The 13,547-nt window shown below is 44.7% G+C and overlaps 1 protein-coding gene and 1 pseudogene across 1 annotated transcript; one reads left to right on the plus strand and one right to left on the minus strand.

Moving 5' to 3' along the window:
* Window positions 1–284: 284 nt before the first annotated feature.
* Gm41844 (predicted gene, 41844) lies at window positions 285–2,208 on the plus strand. The gene is made up of 2 exons (XM_011247418.1): window positions 285–1,745; window positions 2,050–2,208. The coding sequence occupies exons 1-2, from the start codon at window positions 390–392 to the stop codon at window positions 2,134–2,136; spliced, it is 1,443 nt and encodes a 480-aa protein (XP_011245720.1). The 5' UTR covers window positions 285–389; the 3' UTR covers window positions 2,137–2,208.
* On the minus strand, window positions 8,573–9,154 carry Gm18936 (predicted gene, 18936; annotated as a pseudogene).

The following is a 13,547-nucleotide window of genomic DNA, read 5'->3' on the forward strand; positions in this document are numbered from 1 at the left end:
AGGCCAGAAAAGAGACTGTGATGGGGCAGCCTACTCCGAAGACCCCTCGACAACTAAGGGAGTTCCTAGGGACGGCAGGCTTCTGTCGCCTCTGGATCCCTGGGTTTGCAGAAATGGCAGCCCCCTTGTACCCTCTCACCAAAACGGGGACTCTGTTTAATTGGGGCCCAGACCAGCAAAAGGCCTATCAAGAAATCAAACAGGCTCTTCTAACTGCCCCAGCCCTGGGATTGCCAGATTTGACTAAGCCCTTTGAACTCTTTGTCGACGAGAAGCAGGGCTACGCCAAAGGCGTCCTAACGCAAAAACTGGGACCTTGGCGTCGGCCGGTGGCCTACCTGTCCAAAAAGCTAGACCCAGTGGCAGCTGGGTGGCCCCCTTGCCTACGGATGATAGCAGCCATTGCCGTTCTGACAAAAGATGCAGGCAAGCTAACCATGGGACAGCCGCTAGTCATCCTGGCCCCCCATGCAGTAGAGGCACTAGTCAAGCAACCCCCTGACCGCTGGCTATCCAACGCCCGCATGACCCACTATCAGGCGATGCTCCTAGATACGGACCGGGTCCAGTTCGGACCGGTGGTAGCCCTAAACCCGGCTACGTTGCTCCCCCTACCGGGGAAAGAGCCTCACCATGACTGCCTCGAGATCTTGGCCGAGACACACGGAACCAGACCAGACCTCACGGACCAGCCCCTCCCAGACGCCGACCACACCTGGTATACAGATAGAAGCAGCTTCCTGCAAGAGGGACAACGTAGGGCTGGAGCAGCGGTGACCACCGAGACCGAGGTAATCTGGGCCAAGGCGTTGCCAGCCGGGACATCCGCCCAGCCAGCTGAACTAATAGCACTCACCCAGGCCCTAAAGATGGCAGAAGGTAAGAAGCTAAATGTTTATACTGATAGCCGCTATGCCTTTGCTACCGCCCATGTCCATGGAAAAATATATAGGAGACGTGGGTTGCTCACCTCAGAAGGCAAGGAGATCAAGAACAAGGGCGAAATCTTGGCCTTACTGAAAGCTCTCTTTCTGCCCAAAAGACTCAGTATAATTCACTGCCCAGGACATCAGAAAGGCAATAGTGCTGAAGCTAAAGGCAACCGAATGGCGGACCAGGCAGCCCGGAAAGCAGCCATGGGGACTGACACAAAGGCCTCCTCACTTCTCATAGAGACCTCAACCCCGTACACTCCAGACTTCTTCCATTATACTGAGACAGATATAAAGAACCTACAAGAGTTGGGAGCCACATATGATAGAGAGAAAAAATATTGGGTCCTGCAAGGTAAACCTGTGATGCCTGACCAGTTCACCTTTAAATTATTAGACTTCCTTCACCAGCTCACCCACCTTAGCTATCAGAAGATGAGGGCACTTCTAGACAGAAAAAAAAGCCCCTATTACATGCTAAATAAAGATAAGATCCTCCACGAGGTGGCGGAATCATGCCAAGCCTGTGTCCAAGTAAATGCCAGTAAAGCTAAGGTCGGTCCCGGGGTGCGAGTAAGAGGACATCGACCAGGCACCCATTGGGAAATTGACTTTACTGAAGTAAGGCCCGGACTGTATGGGCATAAGTATCTTCTGGTGTTTGTAGACACGTTCTCTGGCTGGGTGGAAGCCTTCCCAACCAAGCATGAGACTGCCAAAGTTGTGACCAAAAAGCTTCTAGAAGAAATATTTCCAAGGTTTGGAATGCCCCAAGTATTGGGGACTGATAATGGGCCTGCCTTCGTCTCCCAGGTAAGTCAGTCGGTGGCCAAGCTACTGGGGATTGATTAGAAACTACATTGTGCTTACAGACCCCAGAGTTCAGGTCAGGTAAAAAGAATGAATAAGACAATCAAGGAGACTTTGACCAAATTAACGCTTGCAACTGGCACTAGAGACTGGGTACTCCTACTTCCCTTGGCCCTCTACCGAGCCCGCAACACTCCGGGCCCCCATGGACTCACTCCGTATAAACTCCTGTATGGGGCGCCCCCGCCCCTTGTTAATTTCCATGATCCTGAAATGTCAAAGTTTACTAATAGCCCCTCTCTCCAAGCTCACTTACAGGCCCTCCAAGCAGTACAACGAGAGGTCTGAAAGCCTCTGGCCGCTGCCTATCAGGACCAACAAGACCAGCCTGTGATACCACACCCCTTCCGTGTCGGCGACACCGTGTGGGTACGCCGGCACCAGACTAAGAACTTGGAACCTCGCTGGAAAGGACCCTGTATTCTCAACCGCTTGGTCCAGTTTGTAAAAGACAGAATTTCGGTAGTGCAGGCCCTGGTTTTGACCCAACAGTATCACCAACTCAAATCAATAGATCCAGAAGAAGTGGAATCACGTGAATAAAAGATTTTATTCAGTTTCCAGAAAGAGGGGGGAATGAAAGACCCCACCATCAGGCTTAGCAAGCTAGCTGCAGTAACGCCATTTTGCAAGGCATGAAAAAGTACCAGAGCTGAGTTCTCAAAAGTTACAAGAAAGTTCAGTTAAAGATTAACAGTTAAAGATTAAGGCTAAATAATACTGGGACAGGGGCCAAATATCGGTGGTCAAGCACCTGGGCCCCGGCTCAGGGCCAAGAACAGATGGCTCTCAGACGTCAGTGTTAGCAGAACTAGCTTCACTGATTTAAAAAAATAGAGGTGCACAGTGCTCTGGCCACTCCTTGAACCTGTGTGTCTGCCAATGTTCTGACCAGGTGTGTGCCCATTGTTGAACCTTCATTAGACCCTTTCCTCGTACCCCTCCCATACCCATTTCTTGAAAATAGACATTGTTTAGAACTAAAAAGTCCCACCTCAGTTTCCCCAAATGACCGAGAAATACCCCAAGCCTTATTCGAACTAACCAACCAGCTCGCTTCTCGCTTCTGTAACCGCGCTTTTTGCTCCCCAGCCCCAGCCCTATAAAAAGGGTAAAAACTCCACACTCGGCGCGCCAGTCCTCCGATAGACTGCGTCGCCCGGGTACCCGTGTTCCCAATAAAGCCTCTTGCTGTTTGCATCCGAATCGTGGTCTCGCTGGTCCTTGAGAGGGTCTCCTCAGATTGATTGACTACCCACGTCGGGGGTCTTTCACTTCCTTAGTAACAAGGTTATTTCAAAACATGATCTTAATGTTCCACTCCACTAGTTTTTTTCAAAACAGAAACATTAGGCTTCACTCTTTGGAACAAATTGCTGTTTCCCAAGTTCTGTTGTGTATTTATACTTAAATTGATAAGAATCGATACTTTCATGTCAAGTGTAGGGGAAACAATCTGTGACATCAATATTAAGGTGGTCTGGGGACATTAAGCTGTTTTGGGGGGGCATGCCCATAGTCCCAGCTACTCAGGATGAAGGCTTGGGGTAGGTGAGTTTCAGACCAGTCTGGGCAACATAGTGCGATTATTACCAGTCTTAGGGTCACAGTCTGGGCCGGTAACAAGCCAGGTTTAGATAACTTTATTCAAGCCAGTTAAAAGAGCCAAATTAGAAAAGAAAAACAGAAAAGGGATATTTATTCAATGTAGCCATTTAGGAAAGAGGGACAAAGAAATCCAGCCACTTTTAAGTCCATCTTCAGGCTCCTACATGAGTATAGATTTAAAAACAACAACAACAACAAAAAGCAGTCTAGCCAAGGTGTGATTCCCTGACCCACTACCCACAGATTCAAATCTCTCTTGCAATGCTGACAATTTCTAAAAGTTTTTCCAAGAGGAAAGTTCCTCCCCCCCCCCCCCCCAGGGCATCAACCTTTTCTCCCTGCAAATCCTAATTTCTTGGGGGGTTCATTGTTTGAATAATGTGGTAGCCAAAGGGAGGGGCACAAATATTTCTTTAGATTGTATTCATGCTTGCAAGGCAGGCTGGTTGCAAGGCTCACTTGAATAAATGAGTTTAATATCAGCCTGGGTGACAGAGTGAGACCTTGTTCCCCTACAAACAAGAAGCAAATGAAGCTCTCAGCCTGGTGTGCGGTGGGTGACACGTTAAGAAACACAAGGTTCTTAATGTACACCCATCCCAGCTGGGAATAGGCTCGAGTGAGGACAGTAATGGGAAACAGGAGTCTTAACTCTTGCAGTCCTGAGTCTCCACCTGCTGCAACTGGACTGCTGAAGGGCTTGGATTTTGGGTTGTTGATGGATAGAGGCCGAATCTACCGTGCCTCCACTCTCCTCTTCCTCCTTCTTCTCACTAAGGCTCTGGATCTCACCCTCTTTGCTTTCTGGCATCAAAGGGAGAGCTCCTGTTTGCCCTGAAAGATGAAATCCTCTCAGGCACAGCAGTTTCCCAAGTAGTTAATGGACTCTGTTCACATCCAAGTCTACCCTTCCTCGATCTGTCTCCTACCTGGGATCAGAACAGCAACTGAACTATTGCAGTGGACCTGAGCTGGTCGCCACCCACCCTTCTTCAGACTATCGGGAATGGGGATTCACATCTCACCAGCTCAGAGGCTTTGCCCCCGAATAACAAAGCTCAATGGAGAATTTTAACCAGTCCATACCTCCCCTGGGTGGATAGGCAGAGAGCCGGGCTCACGTGCGTGCGTTGGTTGCCTTTTATCTGTATGGCTCTTGTTTGTTGAGCTAATACAGGGGAATGAATATGATTGATACTATTCATATAGCAAGGTCAACAGCGGAGAGGAAGACAGTTACAAAGAATAAACTGGAAGTCTGAAATCATCTCAGCACTCCTTAGTCACTCTACTCCAGTACCAGTGTCGTACCGGTTTTCCTCTCTTACAATTGTCTCTTTTCAAGGATGGTATTGTAAGTATGGTAAGCAGAGCCCTTTCCCAAAGCACCAAGCTTTTTTTTTTTCTTCTTCCACTTTTCACTTCCCCAGTCACCATCTCCACCTCTACACTGGAAGATTCCTTTTAGCCTTGCTACATCACAATCCCGGAATGCAACAGGAAACTGCACTTGCCTTGCGGGATGCCGGGAGAAAGCGGACGTCATAACCGTCGATTCGGACTTTTAGGTTGCATCCACCTTTTAGCTCTGCAGTGCGCCTCCATGAATACGAACACCTGTTAAAGTTCCTGCTGAGTAGAATGGCTGGATCATATGGTAACTGTAGATCAGGTGTGAAAAGCCTTGCTTCTCAGTGCTAAATCCTGCACCGGTCCAACCAGAACCCCTCCGGAGTGCAGGGTTTCCATCTTCTTCCTGGAAGAACAGGAGGCCTCGCTTTGATCAGTCACCCTCAACATCCCTTCCTGCAGCTTTCCGTGGCAGCAAACGCAAAAATGTTAACTCCATGATTATTGTATAAAGATTTTTATCAAGCTTATGATTGTGAAAAGGATGAATTCGTAGTAGCCCCTTGAAGACAGTATTTTTCCTCTCAACTATTGATTTTCATTCTGCTACCCATGATCCAGCCTACCTTTTGTTTTCTGGTAGGCACACCTCATTTCAGGGGATTTGAATAAACAATTGTGTGTGGCTAGACAACCAAACAGTAACAAGTAGCTTTTTTTTTTTTTTTCTTTCACAGAGGTTTACTTTTAAAGGAAAACTTTCTTTTTCCCCCAAGTCTGTGTTCCGGCATGTATCTAATATCAGAATCAACCGGGTCAGTGAGAGCCAGTGCGCATACTCTGTAGTATTTTCCTCATGCTGTGACCAACTCAATATTTTTTAACCCTTTATGTTATTATTATTATTATTATTATTATTATTATATTTTCTTTATTTACATTTCAAATGTTATCCCCTTTTCTGGTTTCCCTTCCGAAAACCCCCATCCCCTCCCCCTCCTCCCCAACCCACACACTCCTGCTTCCTGGCCCTGGCATTCCTCTATACTGGGGCATAGAACCTTCACAGGACCAAGAGCCTCTCTTCCCATTGATGTTCGACTAGGCCATCCTCTGCTACATATGCAGCTAGAGCCATGAGTCCCACCATGTGTTTTCTTTGGTTGGTGGTTTAGTTCCAGGGAGCTCCGGGGTACTGGTTAGTTCATATTGTTGTTTCTCCTATGGGGTTGCATGCAAACCCCTTTCAGCTCCTTGGGTCCTTTCTCTAGCTCCTTCATTGAGGACCCTATGCTCAGTACAATGGATGCCAACTCAATATTATTACCTCCAATAATGGACACCAGGTTTTTTTTTTAAGATTTATTTATTTATTATATGTAAGTACACTGTAGTTGTTTTCAGACACACCAGAGGAGGGCATCAGATCTCATTACAGATGGTTGTGAGCCACCATGTGAATGCTGGGATTTGAACTCAGGACCTCCGGAAGAGCAGTCAGTGCTCTTACCCACTGAACCATCTCTCCAGCCCTGGACACCAGTTTTAACCAACATGGCATAGTATTTTACTTCAGATTTCCTCAAAGCAGGCAGCTGTCGGCAAGGATAACCAATTTTACTCTGTCCTGTGTGGTCACCTTCAGTACCTGCTTGTATCCCGGTACATACTTTCCTCTTTTTATACCAAGATGGAGCCTAGGGTTGATTGACTCCAGAGACTTTCTCTATCTTCTTTGTGGCCACCATCTTCCTGGCTTAAGTGTAGGATGACCACCCCTCACCCCTGCCCCCACCCAAGAGCACCACCAAGATACAAAGGGAGTAAGAAAGGCTAAGTAGCTCTTAATACCTGTTTATTCTGTTTTATTCAGATAATGATATTAAGATTCCTAACACATTTGCTCCCTTATTACCCATACTTTTCTCGTGTTATTCTGATCCTTAAGTAAAAACATCTCAAACTCAACAATTTATACTTCCTGTTCCTATTAAACTGTGATCCAGCCAAATCCTAATTCTCATGAATTGTTAACATATTCAACATTCATTGTTTGATCTAAGACTGAGAAACAGTAGTTCATTTAAGAGGATAAGCGGCATCTATTTAATTATATATGACATTATCTATGCAATTTATTAAAAGTTATAATAAATAAAACAATAAATGAGTGCTCCAAACTTGGGCTGTGTATGGGGAAGAAACTACAAGACACAAGAGGTTACCTTGCAATAAGAAACCTTCTCCAGAGGTGGAGAAATAAAAGACAACTTACTGTACCTGTTTTATTTACAGTTTTGTACACTTCTTTAGTATGAGTGGGACCCATTTCCTACTTGAGCCATTTGCAGCTAAAGCAAACAACCTTACCATTACAAAGTGTTAAAAGTCCAGCACAAAGATACAAAAGCAAGACAGTTAGGGGTGTAAGGACAGTGTTCCATTTTATGGCTCACAGACATGTTTAGGGAGTCACACAGACAGACAGATCATTGACTTCAGTGAGATGGATACATTAGCTATGTCTTTAAAAAAATTACCCAGGAATGCACAAGTTTAATGTTTATGCCCCTTTCTGTCATTCTCCTGGGTCCTTCACCAGTGTTACCCGAGGAAAAAACAAAAGCAGAACAAACAAGAAACTGAAGTCAGAATCCCATCAAGAAGGGACGAAAACGCAAATCTAGCATCAACACGAGGCCAGTAAGGGGGTGTTGTGAAAGGAATTGAAGATTGCTAGAAAACTGAACTCACCCTACTCTCCCGCCTGCAAAATTCACTCTGGCATGGACTGGAGCATAAACTGATCTTTTCCTGCTAACGTACTAGAAATGCAAGTTGGTTTTGGATACCGTGGAAAGACAAATGTGTGTGTCACGGTGATTCTAACTAGCTGTTACAGAGCAGGCCAGGAACACAGCTACAGGTTCAGAGGATGAAGTGTATTGGAAGGCATTGATTGAAATAGTGGACTCTGACAAATGAAATTAAAATATATAAAAAAGGAATGAACACAGAAGTACAAGGCAAAGGCGAATGAGACTTCTCTTAGGTCCTCGCAACATTTAGATGGAATGAACTTCAGTGCAGTCCATTCTGCGTTGATGAGGCTTTGGTTTAGATCCCAGTCTCTAGAGTTTGACAAATCTCCTGCAGCAGGAACACTCAGAAAGAAGATGGCTTCTTACACAACAAACCTATCTTTAGAGGTGGTTCTGCAGTGGACTGATAGCCGATCATCAATCTCTTTGGAGAAAGTTCTAGCCTTTCCTGTTGAAAATATGACAAAGTAAAAACAGAATTCTAGGCCTTTAGGCCCAGACTTGGGAATGTGGCCTTTGTAAAGGTATGCTAATCATAAAACAGATAGTGACATTTCTCCACCCACCGGCTTCCTGGGTTCAAAGAGTGCTCATTCAAAGAAAGTCACCCTGACCTTTACCAGAACCTGCAATGCAAATGTGCTATTGTTAGGGGCTCTTAGAAGCTGTCTTGAGAGTTAACAATTACCATGTATTCCTTGTGACTCTTGTAACATTGCACTTCCTTGTGACTCTTAACTGGTATCTTTGGTATCTTCCAACAATGCCCTCCCCACTTCCTTGAGTTGTGGTTTCTTCCTTTAAATACCCCCTTACCCAGCTACTTGGGGCGCCACGGTCCTCTACCCCTGCGTGGTATATGACCATGGGCCCAAGAGCGCTCTTGAATAAAAATCCTCTTGCAGTTTGCAACAAGACCGTTTCTTGTGGGTGATTTTAGGGTGTCGCCTCTCCTGAGTCAGAACGTGGGGGAGTCCTCACGTTGTGGGTCTTTCACTGTACCCCCTTCCTGTGTGCATGACTGCTTTCTCTGTGTTAATGCTCAAGAGTCCACATTGCTATCTTACCATCTTAGCTCTAACATTGACCACAGCACCACATACATCATCACTGTTGCCATCAAAAGATTCCCCAATAAGCACACAAATGTCCCTAGCCAGAAGTGATTCAGGTCACGCCACCTCTGCTGTTAAATGTAATTAGCCATTGCCTTCTCCATTTGTTTTTCTCATCTTCTCACATAACTCGATTATCATCCTTAAAATAAGTTGAGTAGTAGTCACCGCCTGGCATTAAATGACCGGGCAACTAGATGTGGTTGTATTGAGCCCCAAAGTCTTCCACTGTATCAAAATTACAGGTCGGTCAAAGGTTGGCTCAGTTTTACTTTTATCATTTAGAAAAAGACCAGAGTGCCCACCTGTGCTACAGAGGATGAGTAATATAGTGCTCTGGGTTAGCAACCTCCTGATTAGATTCTGTTTCTTCCTCTTTCATAGGTGGTGGTTGGGAGGTAGTGTGGGGGGTGGGATAGGGGAGGGGTGGTTCCCACTTCCATAGCCACCATCTTAGCTGTGTGTATTCTTAAAAGCAGTCTTGAGTTATTTTTCAGACAAGGCAAAGCTATACATTAATCAAGTGAGAATTGAGGCAGCCACGTGCTTTAGTTTGCTTAGGACAGTCCCAGATAACCCCTCTTGCCCTGCAATTTTTAAAAGAGTTTCTCATTCTAATCTAAACTCAAAACATAAAGACAATTCCAGTTTGGAGGGTGAATTCTCTGTTCAGTTTAGGTAAAATGCATCTTGATATTCCAGAGAAGTTTCCATGTTCTGCTAAGAGCCAGTTATTGCATCTCATTTACTAACAACTCCGCAGAGTAGTCAGAGGTGGATAATACCATCTCCATTAACTGAAGGAGGTAATTGAGTCTTCAAGGGTGCTTAGATAGGCGAGGCCATGCCTTCAGGCCAGAACTAGGATTCTCTCAATACTGAACCTCAAGTCCAGTATTATTTCTGCTGTAACTGGTAAGTGCCTACATGTATAAAGTCTAACTTCACTCCCTCATTTGGTAACTTGGTTGCCTCCTAGACCTAGAACAGGTTAGGCATGTTCATCCTTGTGCAGAATCTAGGCAAGCATTTAAAGCAAGCAAAGAGATGGGGAAAAGAAGCTAAACATAAAAAGTACTTTAGCAAATCCAGAAAGCAAATGATATAAACCTTTAGCTTTACTGGGCTGTGTCAGGTTATTTGAATTTTCTATCTGGCCAAATTAAGAATGGAATTACAGGAGGCAGGGAGAGAAGAGAGGGGGTCGGGGAGATATTGAATTTTGGAGAAAATATAATTAAGTTCTACTCTATCTTATAAATGTTTTTTTCCCTTTGTCATATGGGTCAAAGGTATGTATTCATCAAGTTAGAATTATAGGAAATATCAAATACTATAAAACTTATATTTAGGATAAAGAATTAAAATCTTTTCATCAACCCACCTTGTAAGGCCTCTATGCAAATGTTTTAATCTCCTAATCCAGTAAAATCTTTGTTTATACAAAGGCCCATTGCTATATTCCAGCAAGTGGAGATATGTAATAGTGGTGACAGGTTATAGATGGGAAGAAAGGAAATATTAGAAGTTTAACCCACAAAAGAGCTAAATCCATCCCTGACTTATACAGTCATTAAAAGCTGACTGATGTTGCTGGGCACTGTGGGTCATGCTTTTAATCCCAGCATTTGCAAGGCAGAGGCAGGTGTTATCTCTGACTTCAAGGCCAGCCTAGTCCACAGTGAGTTCCAGGACAGCCAGGGCTACACAGAGAGATTTTGATTAAAAAAAACAAAAACAAAAACAAAAACAAATATATTTAAAACAAAAAACAAGAAGAAACAAACAAAAAAGTTGACTGATTTCTTTGACATGTGAAAATACACACACTCCAAGAGAAAAGGAATAAAGTTAAGAACTCTAGCAGAGGGAGAGGGGACTGGGAGGTGGGGGGCAGGGCAGGGGAGGAGGGAGAGATGGCTCTTTGGTTAAGAGCACTGACTGTTCTTCCAGAGTTCTTGAGTTCAATTCCCAGCAACCACATGGTGGCTCACAACCATCTGTGAAATGATCAGATGCCCTCTTCTGGTGTGTCTGAAGACAGCTACAGTGTACTCATATACATAAAATAAATAAATAATTCTTAAAAATCTAGCAGGGGGTGTGGGTGTGGGTGATGAGGGTGAAAGATGGGGAATAGGGGTTGGGGGTGTCTTAGTTAGGGTTTTACTGCTGTGAACAGACACCATGACCAAGGCAAGTCTTATAAAAAACAACATTTAATTGGGGCTGGCTTACAGATTCAGAAGTTCAGTCTATTATCATCAGGGTGGGAGCATGGCAGTATCCAGGCAGGCATGGCGCAGGCAGAGCTGAGAGTTCCATGTCTTCATCCAAAGGCTGCTAGTGGAAGACTGACTTCCAGGCAACTAGGGTGAGGATCTTATACCCACACCCACAGTGACACACCCATTCCAACCAGGTCACACCTATTCCAACAAGGCCACACCTTCAGATGGTGCCACTCCCTGGTCCAAGGATATACAAACCATGGGGGGGGGGGAATGGGAAACTGAGGGGTGTGGCACATACCTTTAATCCCAGCATTTGGGAAGCAGGGGTGTGTCAGCCTGGTCTACAGAGCTACAGCCAGGTCCACACACACACACACACACACACACACACACACACACACATACACAGACACACACAGACACACACACACACACACACACACACACACACACACACAGACACACACACACACACTATCCCAAAATAAAAAATACAATAAAGTTAGGAACACACCAGAGGATGCTCTGGAGAGGGAGACAAGAAGATCTGGAAGACATTCATTCCAAAAGATTTTGCCACAAAGATGGGTACTTGTCAGTGAAGACTATTCTCCCTGCATCCTTACCCAGGAGATAAGGATGGGATCTTTCAACCATTGGCCTTACAAAAGAAATGTTTGATATATTTCTATACACAGATCAGGCCTGACTATAAACTAGAGGATAAAATGTGTCTTCTATAGTGAAATAACAGAACATTTTATTTCCCTAAAATTTGGTTTCTGTGTAGGAAGGAGGGCACTTACCATGATTTGTTAGGTTCTCTGCCTTCATTTGCAGATGCGCCTATACTGATTGTGAGTATTGGTCTCACGCCAAGTGTAGGCAGGGTGTGTAGTGTCCTAGTTTGGACATTTGTAGAGGTAGATACTCTGTTGCCTTGATCCTTCTTGGTCATGGATTCTCACTGCACTCACCCATACTAAAGATATCACAGGGTGTACTGGCTGGTTTTGTGTGTCGACTTGACACAAGCTGGAGTTATCACAGAGAAGGAGTCTTCCTTAAGGAAATGCCTCCATGAGATCCAGCTGTAAGGCATTTTCTCAATTAGTGACCAAGGGGGTGAGGGGCAGCCCATTGTGGGTGGTGCCATCCCTGGACTGATGGTCCTGGGTGCTAAATGAAACCAGGCTGAGCAAACCAGGGGGAGCAATCCAGTAAGCATCACCCCTCCATGGCCTCTGTCTCAGCTCCTGCCTCCAAGTTCCTGCCCTGCATGAGTTCCTGTCCTGACTCCCTTTGAAGATGAACAGCAATGTAAAAGTATAAGCCGAATAAACTTTTTCCTCCCCAACTTGTTTCTTGGTCATGCAGGAATACAAACCCTGACTAAGATAGAGGGTGACCCTTCAATCAAGTGCTCTGTTGGTATAGGATCCAATATCTATATCTTTACCTATGTTATCTATATCTAACTATAACTATATATTTCTTTTTTCTGTCCCTTGTTAATTCCTATTCCAAATGCATGACCCAGCAGATGATAAGACTCACTTGGACAAATTTATTCAGATCATAAGGAAAACAGATGTTTTCCGCCAGTTGCCACTGAACTCAACAGCAAGTCTCTTGTCTGAAGTAAACCAATGGGTTCAGTTTCATAAAGAAACAATGTTGGGCTGGTGAGATGGCTCAGTGGGTAAGAGCACCCGACTGCTCTTCCGAAGGTCCAGAGTTCAAATCCCAGCAACCACATGGTGGCTCACAACCATCTGTAACAAGATCTGACGCCCTCTTCTGGAGTGTCTGAAGACAGCTACAGTGTACTTACATATAAATAAATAAATCTTTAAAAAAAAAAAAAAGAGAAAGAAACAATGTTTTTAGCCGGGCAGTGGTGGCACACACCTCTAATCCCAGCACTTGGGAGGCAGAGGCAGGCGGATTTCTGAGTTTGAGGCCAGCCTGGTCTACAAAGTGAGTGCCAGGACAGCCAGGGTTATACAGAGAAACCCTGTCTCTAAAAACAAAACAAAACCCCCCAAAACCCAATGTTTTTGTATGTACTATTATTATCTCATGATATAAAGGCATCTGTAGTAAAAACAAGTACTTGGATGCTCATTCAGGGACAGGATAGAGAGGACCCTCTGTCTAAAGATCTCTCAACAGTAACTCTAACAATGTAGTTTTAACAGGGATTCATTGGTGAGCTTTTATTGGATGTTGTAAACATCAGTTAGATAGAGAATGTTTTACTATGTGTTTATTTACTGCTTCTTTGTGTCTGTGACACAAAATTATTCAAAAAGCACAGTTGGGGTAGTGACTCCAGGCACTCTAGGAAGACTGTCTTGTGTTTTCTAGAAAGCGTACCTGGAATCATCCAAAACCCCGCCTCATAGTTTAACTGTATGTGCCCAGGCAATATCATATTAATCTGTTACATTATCCTATATGCACAGCTTTCTTTCATAGAGGTGGTACTGCACAGCCTCATCCTAAGACAGACAACTGCCATCTGCTTCATGAGATCAGCTGTGTCTGCTTACAAACGATGAGCACATCTGGGCTTGCTGACGATTGATGTCCCTTCAGAGATGGATGAGTCAG

The sequence above is a fragment of the Mus musculus genome, chromosome 19 (assembly GCF_000001635.26).
Source record: "Mus musculus strain C57BL/6J chromosome 19, GRCm38.p6 C57BL/6J".
NCBI classification, from domain to species: Eukaryota; Metazoa; Chordata; class Mammalia; order Rodentia; family Muridae; genus Mus; species Mus musculus.